At 43.2% G+C, this 26,223-nt stretch overlaps 1 protein-coding gene across 5 annotated transcripts in view; it reads right to left on the bottom strand.

The window, feature by feature from the left end:
* ARHGAP26 (Rho GTPase activating protein 26) overlaps positions 1 to 26,223 on the bottom strand; it is a 476,468-nt gene that overhangs the window by 52,324 nt on the left and 397,921 nt on the right. For all 5 annotated transcript variants that reach the window (XM_010850441.1, XM_010850442.1, XM_010850443.1 and 2 more), the window contains one exon: positions 23,272 to 23,425. In XM_010850441.1, coding sequence (XP_010848743.1) covers positions 23,272 to 23,425 — 154 coding nt within the window. The remainder of the gene's footprint in view (positions 1 to 23,271; positions 23,426 to 26,223) is intronic.

Here is a 26,223-nt window from a genome sequence, read left to right as displayed (position 1 = left end):
GTTCTCCTAAAACATTTCTGAAAACACATATTTTCAAAAGAAACCTATCATGCAAAGCTGCAGTATGGCAGACACCCTTTCTTCATGACAAGATGACAGCAAACAGGTTTTCCCTTAGTGTCACCAGAGCACCACAGTCCCTAAGCATCTTGCTTAATGCGTCCCATGGGTTACTTCTCATGGTGTTTATCAATCCCTCTATTTATAAATTCTGCCAGCTGTAAGCGCAACCCTATAGGCCTGAACTTTTCCTGGTTAAAATAATACAACCACTGAGGTCACTTGTGAAGCACTAGAAAGTAAGAGCTAGCTCTTATGTCACCTAAATAGCCATAAACAGGAGAGAGACTCTGCGGCTCCTTTTACATAGGAAAGGAAAATCTTTTTAAAGAGTTGGAGGAACAGATGTATTCTGAGCACATGGGTTCTCTGGCATTCTTCCTGTAGCTCTGTATCAAATTTGAAATGTAGTTAAATCACAGGTTTACACTTAAGCTTGCTTATCTCTGATAATGGACTTGGACACATATCAAAGAACCTGCCCAGGGGCACTTATCAGTCCCTGACAGGTATGAGGCTTAAGAGTTCAATATAGTACTTCATTGCTCACTTGTGTAGAAACTCAGATGTAGTGTATCAGCCAGTATTTAGATAAGGGCTCCAATTACCTGTGATCCTAGGTAATCCTATATTGCTCCAAGGTTGCCTGGTTATAAACTACAGATTTAAAATACTCTTATGATGGATAATTCATAGCCAGGGGCTAGAGGTCTACCTCTGTATCTATAAATAAAACACGAATATCCTAAAACTTGTTTGGAGAATGGGGAGGTTTTTCCCTTTAATTTTTATATTAATTCATTGCTCTGAACGGATATTACCTCAGTTGATAAAATTTCTGAACATTATAAAAGGGTATCAATATTAATGCACAAATAGGGAATAGTAAGTCTGTCTTCCCACGGACCCCCTCTTCAGAAGTAACCATCGTTATGAGTTGCTTGTATTTCCTTCTGGAGATATGAACATGAACATACAAGCTTATGTGTGCGGATGTGCCTGCATGGGCACATGTGTGTGACTCCCCCTTCTTTAAAAAAACGAATAGTAGCAAGTTTTTACATTGTTATGAACACTGCTTGTTTTCTTTAATATATCCTGCAGACTGCTAGCTCCAACAGTCCCTAAAGCCTTGCCCCTTTCTTCTTTTCAGTGGCTCTATAATATTTCACTGCAGATGTGGATCTTACCCAGCTACACCTTTACCAAAGAACATCCAGGTTGTTTCCCATCTTTTGCCTTCTAATGGAACAGAATCTCAGAGCTGGAATAGGACAGGAAAGGCACTGTTTAAATACTGACGTTTTGTCCTACTTACTGCCATTTTTTCTTTTAAAACACAATGCTGCCTAAACAACATGGAGAGAATGTTTAGAAGAGATGGATGACAGCCTCCCTGGTGCTACACACAGGAAGATGAACCCTCTCCTCTCTTCTAGAGCTAACGGCTAGTTTCCAAAGCTAAGGAAGTTTTGGTGTTGCCCTTGAGCAGAAGCTGAATCCTGGGAGGAGGAGGTATTTAGCTTTGCCAGAACCCAATTCATCCTGTCAGGCAGAACAGACTCAGCATCCAAGCCGCCTCCACCAAACAAAAATTCTCTGTAAGGTAAAACCTCTTAGTTTAGGGAGCCTAGTGCAGAATCTAGGTCAAGGTCTTCCCTCCCTTCCACACAGTGTCTTGCAGGAATCTCATCCTATGGGGGCTCTAATTTTGGACTTATACAAGCCTTAGGGAAAAAAAAAAATCCCAAACTCCCAAACAACAAGTTGGTGAGAAGTTTCTGGAGCTGAAATGCCTGGACTCTGAGCAAGTTATTTAACTTTTCCACAGCTCAGTTTCCTCTCTATAAAATGGGAAAACAATACCTACCTCAGAGGTTGATTGTGAGGATTAAGTAAAACAACACATAGGTAAATTGCTAAGCAAAGTGCCTGAAGTTAATAAAAAATCAAGAAAATGGTAATTACTATTAACAAAACAATCCAAAGCCACTTCCTTTTTTTGGAAAAACATCTTGGCCCCATCTTAAAAATACATCTGTTGTGAGTTTTGGCCCTGGGGTGATGCTGCAGTCTTCTGACTCTTCTTTCTCCCAGGCCCCATGTTTCTTGCACAAACTGCAGAATGGCTTGCCATTTCTTGAACATTCAGTATCTTTGCCTCCTTTTATGTGTCGGAGCATTTTCGATGGCCTACAAGGTCTCCTGTCTTCACATGGGTAACTTCACTTCCCAAGATGCAGCCCACAGGAATCCAGGATTCCTCTGGACCCCACGGTGTCCTGAGCCTACCTCCCTCACAGCACTGCCAGGCCACCTGGAAGGGACCTGGGAGCGAGTCTTCTCAGGAACGGAATCCTAAATTCCAGGCACCCAGCACAGTATTAGCGCACCATAGCTACTTGGCTTGCTGAATTCAAACGAACCCCATGGTGACAAGGATTTCTATCAGCCTGCTTCATTTCCTCAATAAAACATAATCTGTGCCTCTGGTATATTCTTTTAATCAACACAGGTATCTGCACTACTCTTATACTTTTATACTCTTAAAACTTTAATTTAGAGTCACCTGTCAAAGCAGGGCTGAGGCGACACAGGACAGCCTTCTTCTAAAAGAGCTCCTGCCTTCCCATCATCTCTGCAACCAAAAAACCACATGCTTTGTTAAGGTTGATCTCCTCTCGACACCAAAATACAAAGGGCCTTTCAGTACTTCAGCTTAGCTTTTACTCTACAGTCAGTCAGAACCAGTGAGAGAAACAGCTGCATGACTTATACGCTGGATAAAACTGCTAGCCAAGATGTAGTCTACTGTCCTATTCAAAATCATTAATGCAGAGATTCATACGCCAAATTAATATCAAAACTTGCAACTCAATGAACACGTATGCTTTCTTTGAAGAGAAAGCTGAATTATACATTCTGTCATATTTTTCCCTTCTTCATCATGGCTGCTAGATACCTGAGGGTACTCGGAGGGTGAATAACCCCCTTCTTCATTCAGCCTTGGTTACGCCGCCATTCTTCAGTCTAAGTTTACTCTACTGTATATGCATTTTGGGAAGGAGTAACGAGCCTCCTGTTTTGTTTCTCACCAATGCTTGGAGGATACGTGTCAGCAAACACCTGACACATGGAACACACCTGCCTGCACTGTCACCCAACTGTGCTCTAAATGCACAAACATCATACGAACTTGTTGGTACATAAGGACCTGAAATAAAAAACAAATGCCTGCACTCAGTGAAGGCTTACGAGTCGTGAAAAGCTGGTTTTAGCTGGCAATAGGAGCCAACTTGTGTAACGGCTGCTACAAAGATTTCTGAAATGGATATGATGCCCAAGTCGTAAAGCTCTCCTTTGATAAGTGTACCGAAATCTCTCCATTCTTTAGGGGCATCGTTATACCTTCCAAGCAAGAAATGGGAGGGAAGGGGAAAAACTGGAGAGGACGTTCAATCCCTGAATCACAAACTTAAGAGCATACCAGAACTGCAATCAGTAGGTTCTGGGATGGTGTCGACACCAGAGATGGACTGAACTGCAAACACCCTGCTGCCTCCTCTTCAATTGGAGGAAAGTGTAAGTGACAACAGATGGTCAGCTTCTGAAGGAGAGCTTTTATTGTTGTCTTTAAAGGGCAGAAACGAGCAAATGTAAGGAAATCTCATGACTATGAAAAATCACTGCTTACCTGAGATTGGAGGATTATGGAATGCTTAAGGAGAGACGAGCACTTCTGCCAGCATACTTGCGGTCTAAAGAGTTCGCCCTAGAAAGTTAGAAACTTTGGAAGAAAGGAGGCGTGCTCTGAAACTGCATTCCCTTCCTCTCCCTTCCTTGCAAATGGGAGAAAACAGCCAGTGTCTTCCAGCCAAGGATGGGCTGTATCAGCCTTATCTCCCAGTATCTGTCAGAGCTCCAGATCCGAACTGTGGCTCACATCCAGGCTACAAACCACCGCCAGAAACGATTAGTCTCTCTCCTGTGCCCATGACTGATCCTCAAGACGACGGGAGACCTGCGGGCCTGAGGCTCACACAGGCCTCTTTTTAACATCCTGGCTCTGCTTCCTGCCAGTCTGTGACCTTGTGGATGTCACTTCATCCACCTGAAACTCAGTTTCCTCATCTGTAAAAAGTGGTTGTTTACTTTGCTAGGTTGTAAGGAAGGTTAGATCATGTAAAATCTCAAGACTAGTGCCTGGCAGTAGCAGATGGCCACTAAACATCTACCCCATTCTCCAAACTCCCTGGAATCCCTCATTTTCGTCTTTTATATTCTCTGTCCTTTGTTACAGTTTATCCCATCTCCTTCCTGTTCTCCTCTCTCTCCCTCCTTCTCTTAAACTTTGGCCTGAGCTCTTTTTTCAGGCATTCATTCACTACTTCTTATTCTTTTACATCCCTCTTAACTTCGCAAACTTGCCCAGCCCTTGAACTTCAATCATACAGGGAATGGAGGCGAGAGAGGGAGAGCGTGGTGGGGCTGCTTTGCGTGCCCAATCTTGGAAGCCAGTCACCCAATCACCTCCGGAAGAGCGTTTTAAGCATAGAGATTGAGGGTGGGGGGATACTAGAATCTGACTGCCCAGGTTCAAATTCCACCTCTACCCTCAGGTAAGTTAGGCAATCTCTCTGTGCTCTTTCCTCACATGTAAAATTGGGGTGATAACAATCCCTCATGTATTATGTTATAATATAAGTAAATACATGTCAAGAACCTGGTACAGCCATGTTTACTGAGCGTTAGCTACCATCACCACCACCACCAGCATCCTAAATTTTATGGAGACTTCACTTCGCATCATTATATTTTCAATCTTTGAGAGCAAAATTTGTTCTCAGGAATATGAATCAGGCCCTGGACGATCAAACTAAGGTGGAATTTTCCAGCAGCTCAATGTGATCCTGGCAGAAGATTCAGTTCTTATCCACGCTCGTAGGCTTTGGACAACGTCACCACAAGCTGGAGACTGGTGCATAGCTCAGTGAGTTGGCTGCTGGCTGCCCGGCCATTTCTGGCAAGCCACCAGAAGATGCCACCACCCAGGGGCCTGGCCTGAGGAGCTCCCAGAGCCGCTGAGCCAGAGGATACACTGTCCCCATGTGTTCAAGGCTCTCACAGAAGAGAAGGGGCCAGCGCTTTAAGGTGCCTTTCCCTCCAATTACTCACATGCTCAGATGCACTCCTCCCAACACTGTCATTAAAACTAATGGATACCGGGCCCAGGCACACTGGTGTTTGCCTCGTGTCCTCTAACGATCTGTAATGGGCTCTGATAATGAAACCTTTTCCCAGAAATTTGTTTTTTAAGTGAATCAATTTTGTCCAGAGCTAAGTAAGAAGATGATATTTTCTTCATTTTTTAAAACTATAAACTATGTTCTTCTGGAAGGAGCCAGTCAGTTAACTAGGACTAAAATAAGACATTCTACAACAACCATTTGGACTCAAAAAGCGACATTTTCAGAGGACATGTGAGGAACTATTGGGGACAACAACAAAAAGCAGTATAGATTTGCCTCCTGGCATCTAAGATAACAAATCCTTCACCAAATCCATGTCAGAAAGGCCTGCAGAGTAGACACTTGTGGTCTGGGTCACCTCTCCTCTGGGGACAGCACCCCACCCCACCCCCAGTACTCACAGTCCTTTGCTTGGAGTATCGATCCTCCTCCTTCCAGCCAGGCAAGGAGGAGCAGGAGACACAGGCCCAGCCCAGCAGAGCATCCCACACTCAGGTCACAGATACTGGATAAGGGACTGGACTGGCGATGCAGTGTGGACCACGAGAAATCAGGCACCATTCAATGCCTGGTTCAAATGCCTCATTCAAACTTTTAAGGAAGGGAGGTTCTCTCTTTTTTCCTGAAGTTGGGCTTTTAAGGAAGTCAGCCCAGCTGGTGGCAACCATCTTACAATCAAAAGGAAAGTGCTTATCTATGAGAAGAGTCAACACAGAGGGAAACTGAGCTGAGGGATGGCAGGAGCTGGGTCCCAATAGCCACATCTGAGTGCCTGGATCCACGCATGTGTGAAGCAGAGGTTCCTTGCTTATCAAATATGTAGGTGAACCAGTAGGTTCCACGTCAGCCTATGAGAGGTGGGCTGAGTTTTCTTTACTTGAATCAAGAATTCTGATTGGTGGATTTGCCTAAGTTGACACATAGGGTCTTCAATATAATGAATGCCTGTTCACTGAAAAGATGTCAAATTAGGGAAGTTTATCTTAATGCTCAAGTACCAGAAAACATGTGAGGACAGGAATAGTCACCTCTTAAGGAGAACTCAGAAAGACCCTGGATTGATAGAAAAGTAAAGATTCCAAAAGCAAAGGCTGCACAGTAACTTCTACAGTGCATGGTGCCTTGTTACAATGTGTCAGCTAGAGGTAAACAGCTGGGATGCAGTTTCCATCATTCACTTAGGATTTGAGAAAGAGAATGGATGTTACTGATCCGAATGAAAATAAATACCAGGCTTACTTTAGTGAGTTTAGCACAGTAACTGAAGGCTAAACATAGCATCTCTGCCTAAGGAGTAAAAAAATAAGCAGGAATTTACTGTAAGGCTATGTGATCCCTATTTATACTCTCTCCTTATTAAGCCCACTAAGAGTTTAGCCTGTCCCGATTGTCTCCAGGCTGCTTTCCCCATTCTGAGCTCAGAACTCATCTCTTTCAACAAGGTAAACAGCCCCTGCTGAAAGGTAAAGGTGTCAGAATTTGTCTGATGTGTTTGGTGCTGGATTGTAGCACAGACAAGAAGAATATAACTTATTTTCAGACTGTTTTGCTTACTTTTTACAACAGAAAACTCAAAGCAAGGAAGGAGCAGCAGAACGTTGTAGGGCTTTATGTGACACTTAGAAATGGAAATGGGCCCTTTGTGAAAGAGAATTTGGCCTAAAAAAAAAAAAAAGACTTCCAGATGGTGAGGTCTATTTGACTGTGAAGCAAAACTGTGATGAAAGTAGGGAACGTCTCAGGCAAGTCAATTACACAAGATTAATCAGTAGATGATGCTCCACTGGGATCCAGCTAGCATAGAATTCTGGAATGGGAAGACAACATTTACTAGGCTTTCCTAGCTTTAGCGCCTAAAGAAGTAAAAAATCATATTGACATAAGAAGCAAAACAACTATAATACTGTAGATGAAAAGCATATGTTCAGACAGAGTCAATTATGAGCTGCTCCCCACATGTGCTTGGATTATATTTCTGCCTCTGAGCCTTTCCCTACTGTCCCTCTTGCCCAGAACATCCCAGTCCTTTCTGCCTAAACCTGACAGATCTCGCAAGACCCAGGTTCAAGTGTCAATTTGATCACAAACCCTTCCTTGATCATCCTCTTGGGGAATTCAGCAGCACTTCATCCTGTAGCATCCAGACTTTTTGGTCTTGGTTTACAGTTACGGCATATTTTATATATTAATATGTATGATTATATAGAAGGACTATATTTTCTTATTTTTTCTTTTAACTTCTTTGAAGTCACCATACTGTACTTTATATCCCTGGGACTTAACAACTTTGTACCTGTTGACCACCTTCACCCATTTTTAAACATGTATGTATATATATATTTATATATACTAATGTATTTTATATTTCTGCAGACTCTTGTTTTAAGGGCACTATCTCCAACTAACTCATCTTTAATGTAATGTGCTTACATATTGAGGACATTCAGTAAACACTGCTGAATGACTAAGGAATATTTTGGCTGCAGAAGACTGAAACACCTCGAACTAGAGGAATGAAAAGGGCACAAGAAGCCACCTCTATAGTGCTGCTCCCACTATCTTCTGTTTCTCTCTGCACACTGGAATGACAGCAACTGGACTTTCTCCTTGTGCAGGAAACATGGCTTCTCACCATTCTGGGGCGGGGGTGGGAAAATCAGACTCTAACTGAAAATTTTTTAAGTTTTAAGTGACAGTTCAAAAAAAAAAAAAAAAAACATGAAAATATTAGGCTGGGTCTGGTTTGGTCATGTGTCAAGATTTCCCACCAAGTAACTCTATAAAAATATCAAATTTAATTATTCAAGCACCCATGTTTTTATTATAACCTGTGGACACCTTTCTAAGATGCAGCACATGTATTTTTCTGCTTTCAAAACTAGAATATCTCAAGCAGAGTTTACTTTATTAAGAAATCAGGATCATAAACGTCAACTAGTGTCTTGGCTGCCACATAGTTGCAGCCCAAGGGCCCGCTGGGGACGAGGGCTGTCTCGCTCCATATGTAGACCTCTGTACTATCACCATCTTCGTGTATTTTTTTCTCCTAAGTGCTCTGTGCCTGGCCTTACCAGTAATTATTAATTTCTGTTCTGTGAATGAACAGAGTGGACCATTACATTCCAAAATGCTAGATGATGAGAAATCTGCAAGCCCAGTTTGTTAGAATTGTGTGCAAAATAAGGTATAAATGTTGGACAGGGCAACTTTAGAAACTGTTCTCCCCTCTGTTTCTGCTGAGAAGTTTCATAGCCCAGTTCCTCTGGCCTTAGATGACTAAGTGGTAGAGGCACCTGCCTCAGGGTCTCCACTCCATAGTGATCACCAGCCAAGGACAGGGTCTAGCAGAAAGCTGGACTTACTCAGTTTTACTCTCAGGAAGTCAGGATGGGAAGCAGAGAATTAGATAGAAGCAGAAGATGAAATTCTGTAAAGAGAGAAGCTATGAGGTAGCACTGAAGTCATGGAAATCCAAAGCTATGAGTGCAGAAGCCATAAAGGGGAAAAAGATGCACACACAAAATGACAGGAAGAGTAAGCCAGGTGTGAGCATCAAGCAGAAACAGTTGGACACAATGAGGGCCAACACGTCTGGCAGCTGCAGGTGGTAACGTGGAGTAAAAGCCCCTATTCAGCTTCCTTTTGGTCCTGGCCACCCTCTGGGTGGCTTCACCTCTCTGTAGTCCCAGCTCTTTCCAACCTTGCCTTGGTTCCTGGCTTCTGTTTCTCCCTATCATATTCCTCACTCCCCTCAATGACCTGAGGGTGTCCAACCAGGTTAGAAACCAGGTGAAGGTATGGGCTCTCCCGATTACTCAGAGCGCTCTGGGGCTCACTGCCACGTGCGCCCTGCAACTGGTCTGGGGGAGGGGCTGTGCTGCTCTCTAACTCAGACATGCGGGATCCCTCTTCACCCCATGCCTACCAAGAAGCAGGGCTCAGGACCTCAGTACAACCAACTGAGACATTTTGTGTCCTCAGTTATTTTTAAAGTAACAACTATGCCACTCAGCAGGGCAGGTAACTTCTGCTGAGCACTTATTACATGATAAGAGCCATACTAAGTGCTTTACACGAACTAATTCATTTAATCCTCACAACCTTAGGAGGTAGAGAGTATTATTATTTCTATTAAACAGACAAATTTTGCAGATGTCTAGTAACTTCATGGCAACACAGCTGATAAGCAGTAAAGTTGGGACATGAACTCAAATCTATTTGAGAGCCTACACTCTTAACACTGTGACAGCCTGAATAATGAAAACCTGACTTGTACTGTGGACTTCGTGAAGCGACATGAAGAGGATTCATATCACACACCACTTATGAGAGACTCCTAACATTTCCCTTGAGATAGTTCTGCTCCCCCAAAGCGCCCCACCCAACTGACAACACCCGTATCTATCCTCTCTTGTCTCTCCCCCAGCCTCTAAAACTCTGCATCCAGATGCCCCATTCAACAAAATCAAAGCCTGGCCCTCGGGAGTCCGGACTCCACCTCCAGCTGTGCACAAACACGCACTCTAGTCTCTCAGCTTCCATGTGGAGCACAGGCAGGCCCACAGTGATGCATGGGAAAGAGTTCTGAAAGAATCACATGATCTCCATAGAAAAGGGAACATCTTGAGAGGTGGTGAAATACAGGTCAGCTCACCTGAGTAAAGATAACATGTTCTTTCTCTTCTTTACCACAGATTCTTGTATTTCTCAATGAACCTGGAGTAAAGCTAAGCATGAGGCTGTAGCAACACACATCTAAGGTTCTGCTGGACATCACACCACTCTTCTATTTTGGGGGGCCCCACATACTGATTTCTTGGGCTCAAAAATCACTGCAGATAATGACTTTAGCCATGAAATTAAAAGATGCTTGCTCCTTGAAAGAAGAGCTATGACCAACCTAGACAGCATATTAAAAAGCAGAGACATTACTTTGCCAACAAGGTTCGTCTAGTCAAAGCTATGGTTTTTCCAGTGGTCATGTATGGATGTAAGAGTTGGACCATAAAGAAAACAGAGTGCTGAAGAATTGATGCTTTTGAACTGTGGTCTTGGAGAAGACTCTTGAGAGTCCCTTGGACTGCAAGGAGATCCAACCAGTCCATCCTAAAGGAGATCAGTCCTGAATATTCATTGGGAGGACTGATGCTAAAGCTGAAACTCCAATACTTTGGCTACCTGATGTGAAGAACTGACTCATTTGAAAAGACCCTGATGCTGGGAAAGATTGAAGGTGGGGGGAGAAGGGGATGACAGGATGAGATGGTTGGATGGCATCACCAACTCAATGGACATGAGTTTGAGTAGGTTCCAGGAGTTGGTGACGGACAGGAAAGCCTGGTGTGCTGCAGTCCATGGGGTTACCAAGAGTCGGATACAACTGAGTGACTGAACTGAACTGAACATACTGATTACATAATCATATTCTAGAGGAGTGTCTTAGGTTTCCGCTGAATATTTTTAATACAGAAGTCCAATGCTTCCTGAGCTATGCCAAGTTCAGTGGGTTACTTGGTGAACTGCTTGTACGAGGCACACCAAGAGTGAAGTGTAAGGCAGAAAGCTGGCTTGGACTGTGTTTTGGCCAGGAGCATTCAGATCATGGTTAACAGAGCTCTCTATGGCCTGATTCTGAGCAAGCCCTATTCAAAATATCAACTCAGCTCAAGTTCTATTAAGCCTCCCTTTGTATTGCCACTGGAATTGGTTATTAAACTGTACCTTGAAAAGGATAACTCCAGGAGCTGACATTTCTTGAAGCAGAAGAAGAGCCTGGAAAAATCATCTGAGTTTGCAAAGAAAAATACTCTAAGAAGAGTTTCTTTCTTTGCAATGATGAAGCTGGGTATTTACTTATGGTCATATTACCTAATTGACTCGTACTGAAATTAAAGGCATAATTAATAATTGGCTTGTGAAGCAGAGGAAATTTAACTTAGAATTTCCTAATAGACAAAGACAGAAAAAATAGCCCTCACCCCTACACAGAGATTTGGATGTTGCATGAAATTTTACTAGCAAAACTTCTCTTGACTCACAGCAAGGTCTTCTTACTTATTTTTCCTGGCTACTCTAATTCAGAGATGAAAGTACTACTAATTCTCAAGAACTTTCCTTTTCCATGTAAGGTCACAAAATAAACCTTCAAAATATGAATTAATTTTCAATTTAATAGGACATTTGGTGTAGGACTTTACACAAGAAATTGCTACTGATTTTTGCACTGAACTCCTAGCTTTTTGGCAAGAAAAAAAGTACAACTATCCTAATGAGAACGTCTGTAAAAGCATCTGCCTACAATGCAGGAGACACGGGTTCGATCCCTGGGTTGGGAAGATCCCTTGGAGAAGGAAATGGCAACCCACTCCAGTATTCTTGCCTGGAAAATCCCATGGACAGAGGAGCCTGGCAGGCTAAGTCCATGGGGTCACAAAGAGTCAGATACAACTGAGTGACTTCACTTCACTTCAATGAGAAAGTCAGTTAGGGATGGGGGAAAAAAAATTAACCACAACATATTCAAATGGTCAAATTCCAATTTTGCATTTCTTTCAATATTTTTTCTCTATATATCATTCTTATGGTGCAAATTTTAAATTTTAGGTCATCTAAGATGTTAGATCCATAGACCTTTGTAAAAAAAAAGAATTGGGAACTGTACCATCTTCTCTTTTATAAACCCAAAGCTTGAAAATTGGCAGAGTCTGAGAGGCAGAAAGTCTCCTGGCTAACAGCATAAAAACGTTGGATCATTAAACCAGAACTCCTCCCTACTCCACTCTCAGTAAACTGGACAAAGGCAGACAAGGAAATTACAAATCTAAAGCAGATCTAGAAGATGCAGGAGGGAGATTATTGGAAACCCTGTCCGTACAACATAAACTGCAAAGGCACTTCATTCAACCACAAATATTTCTGAATGAATGACCAGATCACTCACTTATTTACTGCTTAGAATCTGTCTCATTGGCAGTAATGTTCCCCTTATGTCCAAAGCTCTGGTTTTCCCTCACGTGGACTCTGAGAGATTTGAGCAGAGAGTATTGATAAGTCTCTTTACTATTGACTGAACAGAAGGTGTTTATTATGTGTCTGTGGGCTGATGGGGAAGAGACTGTCCCTCAGATCTGGTGGTTCTGGCGGCTCACACTGTGCAGGTAGGCTTCACCAGCAAACACTCAACTGGTGGTACCATATAACCATACGGACACATAAGCTGGAGCAAAGTCTCTGTTACACTGAGATTTAAGAAAGGGTAGAAGCTCAAATAAGAGCAGTCAGTGATATTCCTCTGCTAATAATTATTTAAATTGCAGTCTTCACTTGGGATAGTGCTGGGTCTAACAGCTGTCTGAAATGATCACCTTGTCCGTGTCGGTCACTAACATGTGGACCTTGTCTCTACTGGTTCACTGTGTTTGGAATACCTATGACTCTACTTCTTGATCTTCTGCCAGTTTATTTTTCTGTGACAACCGCACATCACAAGTACCGCCACGGATGGCTCAGGGAATAAGTCCCCTAATTCCACTTTCACACAAAGGGTCAAGAGAAGAATGGTAAAGAGGAGGGGTGTGTGTGTGAGAGGCAGGGGCTGCTTCTCCCCCAGAGGGGGCGGAGAGCTGCGTGTCACTCCCATCGTGAGGTCTATGCTATAAGGCACAGTGTGTGGAAGGGAGCGGAGGGGAGGGTATAGATTTCCTCCAAGACAGGGTTGAAGCCAACACACTTGAAGATCAGAAATCGCTCTCATGCTTCAGCTTTGGATTTCCCAACCTTCAAGCAGTACTCTTCAAGTCTAAATGCTGAAGTTCATGGGCTATAATCATTTCTGTCAGTGATGTCTGATGTGACATGACAACAGCCTTGCCAACCTCCTTCTCCCATTCTATCTTTTGGGTGCCGCTGTCCTCAAATTCTATCCTGCATGTTTCACCTGCTTAAATCGTCAAAGGTTTTGAGTACGGTGGTAAGCAAAATAAACTGAACAGGGCTTTCCAATTTTCTCAAAACCCAAGATGATTTCTCTCTATGTCACTGCTATAGTCACCAGAAACTACATAAAACACTTATTTTCAGTGTGTCTAATCACAAACGGTGTCACTTCTACCTTTTACAAGAGAAGCTGAAAAGAATGATAAAAGTACTAAATTATTCCTTTTCATTACAGGAAGCATGTGATCTTACTATCCAGAAGGCGGGGATGGGTAGTGAGGAACACAGGTGCCTTATGCTGTGAGTCTGAGTTTCCAGAGCAACCGCTGATTACGATGGAGTAACTCTAATGTATGTCCATAAAGGTCAGAAGTTAAAGTTTTTCCATTATATATTCTGTTTTAAAAGGGGTCGCAGAGTCAGACACAACTGAGCAACTGTCACCTTCACTATTACTACTTACCATTTCAAGGAAGAGGTCTAACTCAGAGAGGGCAAGTAACTTGCCCAAGTTTACCCAGCTAGGATATAGCAGAGCTAAGGTTTCACTGCCCAGGCCACACTGGCTTTCCCTTAACACCGGATCCCAAGGCTCACTGATGCTTTGTGCGTGACAGAGCCGCTTATGTTATGACAGAGCCCATTTCAGTCTTCAGGTACCTATGTGCAGCCACACATCTCTATATAAATGAAATCACTATTCATTTGCAGGATCTCTGCCATAATGATAACCATCCACTATGAGAAACATATTTCCCCCCTCAAAAATAGTGTTTCAGAATAGCATTTCCTCAAACTATGGAATCCTGTTTTAAGAGGCTGAAGAGAAGCACTGTAAAACCATCTTCTATGGTCACACACATTTAGGAAATGCAGCCTAAGACATGCCCCTCGGGAGATTCACAATGGACATATTAAAGGCACAGAAGTCCTCTTGTTAAGAATCTGTTGAACTTCGCCCCACTCCACTCTTTGCACTTGTCTCCCATTCCTGCATCAGTCTGGTGAATGGTTATCTACAAGTCTCACATCTTTCCTACATGCTGATGCTGACCCAACACTTTCAGTATCACATACCCTGAGATCTCTTTTTCTGTCAAGACCCAGTGCAAGGGTCTTGATTTTCTTGGGTTACATACACAGTAGATGCACAGTAAGAATATCTATTGGTTTGATTAATTGATGAACCCATCCTGTCACGATTTATGACCAAAAGGCAAGCATTTGCAAAGTAGCTGGCTGGCTTCCTTGAGGAACTTTAAAGGAAAGCACTGGTGAGCTAATTGGATTCCCCTGAGGGCCAAGGGCAGGGCACTCTTAAGCTCCACTACTGTCATCACTGCAGGGACAATCAAAGTGCCAGTGATGACACAGGCTTGGCCCTGAGAGCTTTACATTGATGTATATCCAGATTTTATTCTTATGGAAGTCCATCAGCCTAAGGCACTGTGACTTTGGTTCTCAGACTTGAGGACCACGTGTCAAAACGACCTGCCGGGCTTGTTAAACCACGATTGCTGGGCCCCTCCTCCAGAGCTGTCTATCCTGTAAGTCTGGGTGGGGCCTGAGAACATGTATTTCTAACCAGCTCCCAGGTGGTACCAATGATGGTGGTCGCAGGACCACATTCTGGGAACCGCCGTACTGAGCTAAGACTCTGCCCAGAAAGAGCAGCATGCAGAGACCAAAGCAGCCTACAGTACAAGGTTTTCTAGATTCTTAACTCAGAGACATTAAAAATAAGACCTCAAGGCTGTTCCAACTAGGAATGTGTTCCTAGCTAAGTAAGCATCTGCTTTCCAGACTGACTGAAAAGATTTAAAAGTAGTTCCTGAACTCCAATATGCTTTTAATTTACTTAATTTAGGATCTGGATCTCCCAGTAAGATTCCTCCAAATTATATACATAGGGAGGAGAGAGACAATCCCAGTTCTTAATCCAAATCGAGAAAAACAGCCACTTAGTGTTCCTTCCAAGTCCACTTACAGGCATAATAGTGCTGAAAGCCATGCAAAATCTTAAGCTTACTTCCTTCCCTAAAGACACTACCAAAAAGTGGAGATTTAAAATGCTTAACACTTACTTACATAGACAAAATACAGCTAACTCCAGAATAAAACTTGTTCATTCATATATTTAATTAAACTCCAAGGTTTCAGCATCTACCACATCATGGCAAATGGGGGGAATTATTTAAGACTATTTAGTAAGATTAATTAGTTTACAGAAGAAAATGCAGGCCCTTTCCATGATTTTAGCTTGTAAAGGGGGGAAGAAAACAATCCGTGTGAAGGAAAACACTGTTCCTTTTTTGATTTCCACTCTGTCAGGGACGCCGGCTAAGCACTAAACGGTGTTTGGTCCCCGTCTCCTCCCATACCCCCTCTGCCGACCGGCTGGAGATATCCAAGCTCACAGACAGCCCTGGTGCTTGGGAAAGAAATCCTGTGGGTCATGAAGAGTGAGGCCTGCCTTGAGCAATTTTTTCTGTGGAAAAAAAACAAAACAAAACAAAACCGCTAATAACCAAACGCATTTATCCAATAAAAATCGGATGGATCACCAGGCAGGATCGCCACCCTCAACCAAGTGAGATCTTGGCTGGGCAATGGGAAAAGCTGAAAGGAAGCCTCTCAGAAAACAGGAATGTGGGTGACATCGGTGACAATCTCTGAAAATGCCAAGGGAACCTAGTCTGGTACCAAACCGAACCTGGCTAGGTATCCAACCTAGCCTTGGAAAAGCTGTGGCCATGGTGGCTGCAGGAGCCTGAGATGTAAGAGGGATGGTTCAGGGCTTGTCCAAGAGATGGCCACGATTGAGCAGGTGGGAACTACCGTGGAGGTGGTGAGGAGTAATAGGAAAAGGAAAAGGATTCCTTGTGAAAATCATTTTGCTTTCAAGCTATTTTGCAAGGTGGGGAACACCGCCAAATTTTCAGGCAAAACTGTCTGAAGAGATATTTTATGCTTGGAGGCAGGTAAGAAAAAATATCCTCAATCTAACAGGAAAGATCCTCTTCCCACAGAAAGCTGATTTAACCACAGAGGAAAACTTCCTCTTTCAAATCCCTGCATTCCAAAGAATGACAAATAAAGATCACTGGAGCAAACTCATAGCTGCCTGTTTGGGTGTAACTCTTTTGGCATAAAATAGCATTTAGATGGTAAAATTACTTTTAAAAATATGCCATTAGTTATCACTTGTCTAATGCCTCTTATTCATTTAGTGATTTATCTGGACCCAATAAATAACAGTGAGGCATGCAGCTTATCACGTACCCAGTGGGGTGTGGAGGTTTCCTATGTTTTAGGAACAGGCCTGTCTACCCCGGTGGGTCTAGGTTTAAGGTGGGGCAGTATCTGCCTCTACAGTAGAAGTTCCTTCTTTCACTAGTAACTCAAAGACTGACCCGACAGCTCCAGGCCTTCGAGACAGGAGGCCAGTGTGGAGAATGGTCAGAACAGCCTGGGACATCTCTCTGCACCTGAATAACACAGGCCAGAGATGAGGGAATAAAGGGACAGGAAGGACAGAGCAGAAGAGGACCCCTGATGAGTTGAGGGAATAAAGGGACAGGAAGGACAGAGCAGAAGAGGACCCCTGATGAGTTACTGATAATTGCCATTCATAGTGCCGAACACGTAAACGGCACAACAAAAGATGATCTCGCTTAAACATCACAAAACCTTTTCATGGAGGGTATGAATAGGGTATTTTACAGATGAAGAAACTGAGGCAGAAAGTACTAAAGTAACTTGCCTCCTTCCCCTCCAAATCCATACCTGCTTTTCTCTATGTTAATTTTCTCCACAGAACTTTTCAACATTTGCTATCTGAGATTCTGATATTACCTTTCTAGAATATAAACTCCATGACAGCAGAAACAATGCAATTTCTTATCACCCTATCTTTAGGATTCAGAACAACACCTGGCCCACAGTCAGTGTTCAAACAGTATTTGTTGAGTGAATGTTGACTGAATAAGTAAAACAGAAGTAAACTTTTAGAGGTATCTCTCTTGGTGAGCTTTTCCCAGGTTTCATGTGAGAGCAGCTGAAGCAAATTCAGTAGGAGCCAATAGTGCCTCAGAGAAACAACTCGGCCTGGAAGCAGGCCGTGTTTATCCTCTGAATTCCAGGCACTGTTCTCTTGCCTCTCACTGGCCACTAAAACTGGAGAGGTTGACTCTGGCAGAAATTGAAGGCATTTGGCATGCACACATCTTTTAGGTCACCAGAAATAACTTGGACATGCATGTGTGTGTGTGTGTTAAAAGGAAAGGACAAGAAAAATCAGTTTTATTTATGGGGCTACTGGGCAGTGAGTTAGTTTTTATGGGTGGGGACCACTTAGGCAGGGAGAACTCTCAGGTTAGGTTGTCCCATTACTGGAATCATCCCCTGTCCTTCTCTCTATCCCTACCCCAGTGGTCTGAAAAAAAGCATTTCCTTGGTCAGTTTTAATTTGGGGGAATTACTGCAGTATCTTCAGTCCCCAGTGGGACGTCCCCTGACTTCTTTCTCAGCATTTGTTTACTTCCTCTTTAAAAATCACTATCGTCCAAAAAAGCGGAGGCATGAGGCCAGTTCTCTTGGTCACTAGGAAGGAAAGAGATGAATTTCTGCTGTCCTTTGTAAGCACCCAGCGAATGACCTCTGTTCTTAGGACAGTTCACCCAACTCTGTCCACCACTGGGAGTAGGGGGATGGGTGCGTTTAGGGACACATTCGGGGCCAAGGACAGGCATTGGCCAGTTGATGTTGGTGCCAGGATTAAAGCCTAGGTCTCCCTGCTTTCCATATCAGTGATGGAACTATCTTTCTTTTTGCCTCTGCCATCAGCTATGGGTTTGGTTTTGTTTCTTAACTTCTTAGAATCTCATTTATGAGTTATTTTCTTTCAAATAAGTTCTGTAAATGGGAAGCTCATCTTCATATGCCACTGTGGCAGGGTGAGAACCTTCCATCCCCTCCTACTGACCTAGGCAGCCCAGCTCCATCCCAAGGCCGTTGCTCATGACTCTGACTTCTGTCAGTTAACCTTTGCTGAAAAAACTGGCCTAAATTCAGTAGCTTAAAACAACTACAATGCATTACTCCTCATGAATCTGTGAGTTAATTGGGCGGCATTTCTGTTGCTCTTTCCTGGACTCACTCTTGTGGCTGCATTGGCTGACTGGTGGCCCGGGTTCTGGGCTTAGCTGGGAGAGTAGGCCTTCTCTCTCCAATAGTCCTTCATCCTCAAGGAGGCTGGACTGGGTTTTTTTACATGGTGACCGGGTTCCAAGAGGATGAGACAGGAAGCTGCTGGGCCTTGTGGCCTGGCGTGGAAGTCATATGATGGTCAAATCAAGTCAGAGGGTAAAGGCCAGCCTAAGTTCAAGAGCTCCACCTCTTAAGGGGAGGAGCTGCAAAGACTCTGGGGCCATATTTATCATAGGCCTCTGAGATAGAAAGGACTGGGACCATAAGAAGCTAGGGACTAAAGTTTCACCTGTTACCAGAAAACATATGGATTTAAAGTGGCCAAATCTTTTAACTTTTCAGAAGAAGCTGGAAATCTAGATTTTTAAAAATCTATTAATAGCCTATTTTTTTAGAGCAGTTTTAAGCTTATAAAAAATTGCTCAAAATAACTTAGAATTTTCATATAACTCTCCCCTTTCCCTAAGTTTCCTCTATTATTAACACCTTTCATTACTGTGGTATATTTATAGCTACTGATGAACCAGTTTTGATACATTATTATTACCACTGTTATTAACTATCCACAGTTTACATTAGGATACACTCTTTCTGTTCTCTGAGTTTTATGAGTTCTGAAAAGGTATAATGTCTTATGTCTACTTTTGGAGTATCGTATAGTCAAGTATCACTGTCCTAAAAAACCCCTGTGTCCCTCCTGCCCTCTAATCTTTTTACTGATTTTGTAGTTTTCTGTTTTCCAAAATGTCATGTAGTTGGTATCATACCATACTATAGTCTTTTCAGAGTGGCTTTAGATGTGTATGGTTCATCCATGTCTTTTCATGACTTGATAGCTTATTTCCTCTCAACATCAAATAATATTCCATTGTTTGGATGTATCATAGTTTGGTTATCCATTCACCTGCTGAAAATGACTTGGTTGCTTCCAACTTGGCAATTATGAATAAAGCTGCTATTTATATTTGTGGGCAGGATTTTGTTGTGAATGTAAGTTTTCAACTTATTTGAGTAAACACCGAGGAGTGTGGTCACTTGATCGTGTTGTGTGATAAATCTACGTTTAGTTTTATAAGAAGCTATCAGCTTGCCTTTTAAAGTGGCTTTCTCAGTTTGCATTCCCACCAGCAATGCATGAGACTTCTGTTGCTCCTTATCCTCATCAGCATTTGATGTCAGTGATTTGGAAGCTAGCCGTTCTAACAGGTGTGGAATGATATATCCTTGCTTTAATATTGAGCATACTGGTCCTTTATCAGATATGCATTTTGCAAATGTTTTCTCCTACTCTGTGGCTTGGCTTTTCATTTTCTTAATAATGTCTTTTGCAGAGCAGAAGCTTTTAGCCTAAATGAAGTCCAACTTACCAATTTTTTCTTTCATGGATTATGCTTTTGGTGCAATATTTATACAGTCACTGCCAACCCCAAAGACACCTAGTTTTTCTCCTATGTTGTGTTCTAGAATTTTACAGTTTTGCATTTTACACTTAGGTCTATGATCCATTGTAGTTAATTTTTGTGAAAGTTGTAAGGTCTATGGCTAAATTCATTTGTGTGTGTGTATATGTCTAGTGGTTCCAGCCAGCATGAAATCTGGATTTTGTTGTGAAGTGACCTGATCTTAAAAGGTTGGTTCAATTTTTTTTTTGGTGGTCATGCTGAGTGACAACTAAGTTCCCCTTCCTCCAATACACATTTCCGTAGAACGTTTTCCTCCATCCTGGATCACTTCTGCCTCCCTCATCCCCTTATCTGAAATGCTCTTCCATCCATTAGTATCATCTTTCCTAGTGCCCACCTCGCATTTCATCTACTCCACCTTTCCCAACTCTAGACTGGCTTGTGTACCTAAATACCCAGTTAAAAGTTGCTGAACTCTCTATATATTTCTGAGTTCTAAGTCCAATTTAGCACTGTTGTTTACCACTGTCTTTCCTCCTCAACCAGAGTATAAACTTCTGGGGAGGCCCAGGAATTCTCTCCTTCTCCTTTACCACAGGAAGCTCAGCAGAGGTCTAAGCACAAATTTGCTCAGTGATCTCCACTGACCATTTTAGACAAGCTAAAGTGCTCTTTGACCTTTAGGAGAGATGGCTGAGGACCTCCCAAAGACAGGATCCCTGAAGTCTTGCCCTAGCAAGGCTGAAATGGTAGCATCTCTGATTCTGATGCCAGCTTTAGCATTATGTCCACACAAACAAGAGGGCACTCATCCCCTAGGAGAATTAGGAAAGATTTACCAATGAGACAGCAAAATATGGCCTCTGAAGCACCAAAGATGCCGAGTCACAAATGTGTTTCTTTCATTATGATTGTTATGTGGTCAGAAGGATCATCCCAGTCATTATGAAAACAGTGAAAAACAAATGAATGAAATAAAAAAAGACAGTTTTCTGGTGACTGGTTCCCGAGATTATGCCTAATTTATACTCAATGTAGTGGTAATCCCCCACCCCTTGACTTGGCCTTGTGTCCTCATCTGCATCACTGTTTCCCATTCAAGGAGTTTGGTGCATCTCAAAGTGAGCAAGGATGGAAAGAATGAAAGGGTCCAGGGCTGAGACCCAAGTGGTCTGGACTGGTTGGGACAGAACCCAAGCACCACAGCAGAAGGTGCTTCAGACCTCTCAGAATTCACAGCCTCAGGGAAATGCTGCGGCTTGCATTTGCCGGGGTGACCTCGAGTCTGTCCATGTGCAGTCCATCCAGGCCAATCCCAGGCATAAAAAACCAGGCAGGCCCAAACTGGGTGACAAGCTCTCCCGGCCCTGGGTTTCAGAAATGGGTGGTGGACCAGTTGCAGTGTGGAGGCACTGACATGGCCCTCATCAGGGCTGAGGCAAACTCCATGTCAGCACTGCTTCTACCTTAAGAGCAGTGTTCCCGGAGCTCAGGATTCCCAGGCATCACTTAGCTATGCCCTCAAATGGAAGACAATAGCCCAGCAAGAAACATACCCACATTCCAGCCTCCCATCCTCCACTGAACAAGGAGACTGTTCCTGGCCTCATACTCCCTTCCCTGGGAAAGCCCCCAGACCTATAGCAGGTAGGCATGTGTCCCGTGGATGGCATGAAGCAGGTAAAGTGACAGCCAGTGTTTTACATAAAACAAATCTAGTTTACTTAAAGTATGACTTTTGTACATTTCATAGCATATGACAAATAATTGGGTTCTCAAAAAAAAATCACATCTAGACACCAAAAAATAAAAAATCATAAGCCTCCTCATCCATGACCTGTTTAAAAGACATAACCCCTCATTTCCACGTAACTCTCTGGACACACTATACTCAACAAAGCCTTAGGGGCTCCCAGACACCAGCTGCTGAAAACAGAGCTTAAAGACCACTAGTTGGTGCTGCTGGTGAAAATCAGGGAGTGTTGAGCAACCATGCTCATGCTGAGCAACAAATAACCTCAGCAACTGCAGGGTACAGAGGCTTAAACAAAATGGAAGAAAAGGAACCAGAATCTCCTTAAAGTCTAGGAAAGCAGCCGTGGGAGTCCCTGAGGGAGCCATCAAACAAGGGAGAGAGGCTGCATTGGCCGTGGAGAACCAGAAGGGACTCACTGCCCACAAGCTGAACAAGTTACATTATTTTGAACATTTGAGGATACTTCCTGGTATACAAACACATCATCTACCTCATAATAGGTAAGTAATGCACTTCTTGAATATCAAGGTAGGATTTAAAGCTGTCAACAATTAAAAAGAGACCTGATTTTCTCAATGTACAGTTTCATCTTACACTGTGGCTGCATTTTCTAAACACCTCTTAACCATTTTAGAGTCATTTTTCATTCCAACCCTTAGTACCCCTTAGTCTCTTCTAAGGAAAAAAAATATTAGACCCATTTTTGGGGGCTGTAAATATGTTAGCGAGATAGAATGGCAGGGTGCAATCATGCAACCACAGCGAGGAGAAGGGTAGGAAAAGGTTCTGACATGCTGGTGTCTCACCAAGAGAAACGACTGCCCTGAAGGCAATTTGTGGCTGAACCTCAAACTATTTTCACCAGAGAAAGGCAAAGTCAACCCTGCTCTTCCTGAGTTTCACACAACTGTGGCCAGAGGGTCCAGTTTTTCTGGTTATGGCCTCACATTTTTTCTGCAAAGGCTCTAGTGCACAAGATTTATGGGGTGGTCTGAAGAAGCAAGCTAAGTAATGTGGGATGCAACCACAAAAGAGAACTTTCTGGCCCAAGCAGAATAGGTCTAGTTTCCGTGGAGGATTGGACAACCAGTCTCAAAACAGTCTCAGCTGTGGGTGCTCAACACCAAAGAATGAAGCAACAGAGCATCTGCTCTGTGATCATGGTCATGCTAAGGTTTGAGGAGCTAGTGACTCAAAGGGCTCCTGGAGCTATTCTCTCTGGCAGTGGAGACAGATAGCACTGAACATACTCAACAAAGTTGGGGAGAAGGGAAACTGTGACAACACAAATGAGTGAGACAAATGTAGCTACTGATCTACCGAGCTACTACAGTGCCCGGATGTCTGTAAAACCAAAAGAAAGTTTTTCATGCCCCAGCAGCCAGCACAGGCAAGGAGCCATCACCAAAGCCATCTCAGCAGGATGGTAGATCAAACATCACCAAGGCCAAGAAGCAGTATGTTAAGAATCGTGATTCCCCTTTGAGATGATGATGCTTAAAACATGTGAAATAAACTTAGCCAAGCTTCCAAGTTGAGGGAGAAGGTTTACATTAGGTTCACGGGACAATACTCAAAGTCAGACGGGGCCAGAGAGCACATTCTGGGTAGAATGGCTGACAAGGGCCCCCTGTGGCCGGCAGCCGGACATCATACTTACAGTGAGTTGGGCCGGGTGGGTTTGAGCACATCCAGGTCTGGGTCACTGGAGTTCATGTTGGGCTGTAAGCTGCTGCTGGAATTGAGGATGCTGTTCGCATTTGAAGAGACGACAGATTCCAAACTGGAGTTGATGAGGCTGTTTCTTTGTTCCTCTGGGGGAACAAAAACCCACAAACCCCATATTAATATTATTCCATTCGATTCTATTGGGATAGTCTGTTCCTACCTATCCAAAAGTTTATAAATAATGAGATTACATGCAGCTCCCTGGTGCTGATGAAACTAGGAAAAGGACATAGGGAAGAATTACAGGACAAATAAGAATCACAAGTGGGAGGACTTCCCCGTGAATTTTGTGGTTGGGAAACTGCCTGCCAATGTAGGGGACATGGGTTTGATCCCTAGTCTAGGACAATTCTACATGCCAGGGGACAGCTGGGCCTGTGTGCCACAACTACTGAGCCTGTGCTCTAAAGCCTGAGAGCTGCAACTACTGAGCCCACACGCCGCGACCACTGAAGCCAGTGTGCCTAGAGCCCGTGTTTTGCAACAAGAGAAGCCACCACAATGAGAAGCCTGCACACCACAGCTAGAGAGCAGCCCTGGATCGCTGCAGCGAGAGAAAGCCCATGAACAGCAACGAAGACCTAGACAAAGCCCCAGCACAGCCAAAAATAAATAAATGAATTTTTTTTAATATGAATTACAAGTGGGAAAGGAAGCACCTGAGAGTAACAGTTGATGTGAAACTTTACAGCAAAACTCATTCCTCTGCTTGACAGGACATATCTTCTCTTTCACATGACAAACCTTTTCCTGAGAGTGGCTCAACCACCACACCATAAGTTGTGTCTTCTTTGGACTGGCAGATGGTCAGAACAGAGAGAACCTTCAAAGCCCCTTTGCAGTGAATCATATCCTTTTGGCTTCCATAACATTCACCCTTTATTCTAAAACTCCTGCCCCTAACACTGCCTTACTTGCCTAAGCCATGTCCTACCTCTGACCCTACGGTACCACACTATAAAATATTTACTCTTTAGCCATCCACTTCCTTATGGCTCTGCAGTCTAACCCCCTGATCACTCCCCAGCCAGACCCTTCTGGGTTGCCTCTAGCTCCAAGTATTTGATGCTGAGCTTCCAGTTAGTTTTTTGACTAATAGATCTGTAAGGACTACAGAGTAGTCTACATATACAAATCGGAGTCGGTGTTCCAAGCAGTCATATTAGTGCTTGGAGAATATTACCAAGTCAGAGGGGAGAAACCCTGAGTTCCCTTCAAGACCATACTCCTGATTGGGTATGTAGAGTCAGGCAATATTCCTTGGCTCTCTCTCTCTCTTGGTTAATGCAGCTATACCATGGGGAGCACGGAAAATGCCTTGCACAGCTTGGGGAGCTGTCATGAGGATCAGGTGGGATCATATGCAAGAATGTGTTTTGTAAACTTCAGAACATTGCTCAAAGAAAAGAACTTTCTGTTTCTTCCCATCTTTAAAAACTTGGAATTATGTGCTGAAGAAAACTTTTTGGATGATTTAGACAAATGCCATGGGCACTCCTGTAGGAGCAAAACATCAGAGACATGGAATGTCTTTCTTGTTCCACATTCCTTACAGATACACCATATTGGAATGAACTGATGTTTTGGGCAATCAATTCATGTATCAAGAAATATCATATCTGGGTTAATCCTCACTGGATCTTTCTGAAATGAGCCAGAAGTATTCCATATCCCTAAGAAGAAAGACTAGGCTCACTTACATGGTAGTTCAGAGGTTAACATTTGAACTCAGGTCTCTTTAGGCAAAACAGAGTGTGGGGGGTGTTATGATAAAAAATGCTCTTCCTTTGCACTACTCATGTATATAAAAATAAGCGTATGAAATGATGTTAGAGTAATAGTCACATTAGTCACACCAATAATAAGGATACAAACACACATACACATCAATAATACCTAGCATCTTAGCAAATTCTCAAGGCCATGTTGAAGCCTTTCAGAATTCTGAGTCCAAAAAACCCATGAAGCTTATGGGATATCCTTGAACTCTAACTAGATTTTGAAAAAAATAGATTATTAAGTTGATTCCTGAGGTTTAGAACAATTCATATTTCAAAAGCTTGAGTTCCAAAGAGAAACAACAAAGAAAGAGAAATCAAGAGTTACATCGAGCCAAGATGTGGGAGGACTAATAGGGCCTGCAAATGGGAGCTTGCTACCAGGAAGAAAAACAACTCCAAAATTACATAATTAGGGGATCATTGAGAGAATGGATATGCCATTTATCAGTATGAATCAGTTCATAAGTAAGTAAAATTTTCCTTTGCACAAAATCCTCACATCAAGACTCCTGAAACAGTATGAGGAGCCCAAGACTACCTCCACTCCACAGGGAGTAAGGATGACACTTCTTTGGGGCTCAAAGGATGTGTGTTCTGCTTCATGAGAGGAGAGATGAAGAGTTTTATTAACTCCGGTTTGAGGCTAAGTATGTAGGACATAATTATCTGAATTCATAGGAAATAGAAGAGAATAACTATAGATCATATTTCTCTGTGATTATATTTACCTGTCCATGCTGCTACTGCTGCTGCTAAGTCGCTTCAGTCGTGTCCAACTCTGTGCGACCCCATAGATGGCAGCCCACCAGGCTCCCCTGTCCCTGGGATTCTCCAGGCAAGAACACTGGAGTGGGTTGCCATTTCCTTCTCCAATGCATAAAAGTGAAAAGTGAAAGTGAAGTTGCTCAGTCATGTCTGACTCTGTGCGACCCCATGGACTACAGCCTACCAGGCTCCCCCATCCCTGGGATTCTCCAGGCAAGAACACTGGAGTGGGTTGTCATTTCCTTCCAATGCATGAAAATGAAAAGTGAAAGTGAAGTTGCTCAGTCATGTCTGACTCTGTGTGACCCCATGGACTACAGCCTACCAGGCTCCCCCAT

The sequence above is a fragment of the Bison bison genome, unplaced genomic scaffold, assembly GCF_000754665.1.
Source record: "Bison bison bison isolate TAMUID 2011002044 unplaced genomic scaffold, Bison_UMD1.0 scf7180017864291, whole genome shotgun sequence".
NCBI lineage: Eukaryota > Metazoa > Chordata > Mammalia > Artiodactyla > Bovidae > Bison > Bison bison.
Note: the sequence above shows the minus strand (reverse complement) of the source record. Positions and strands in the feature narration are given on the sequence as shown.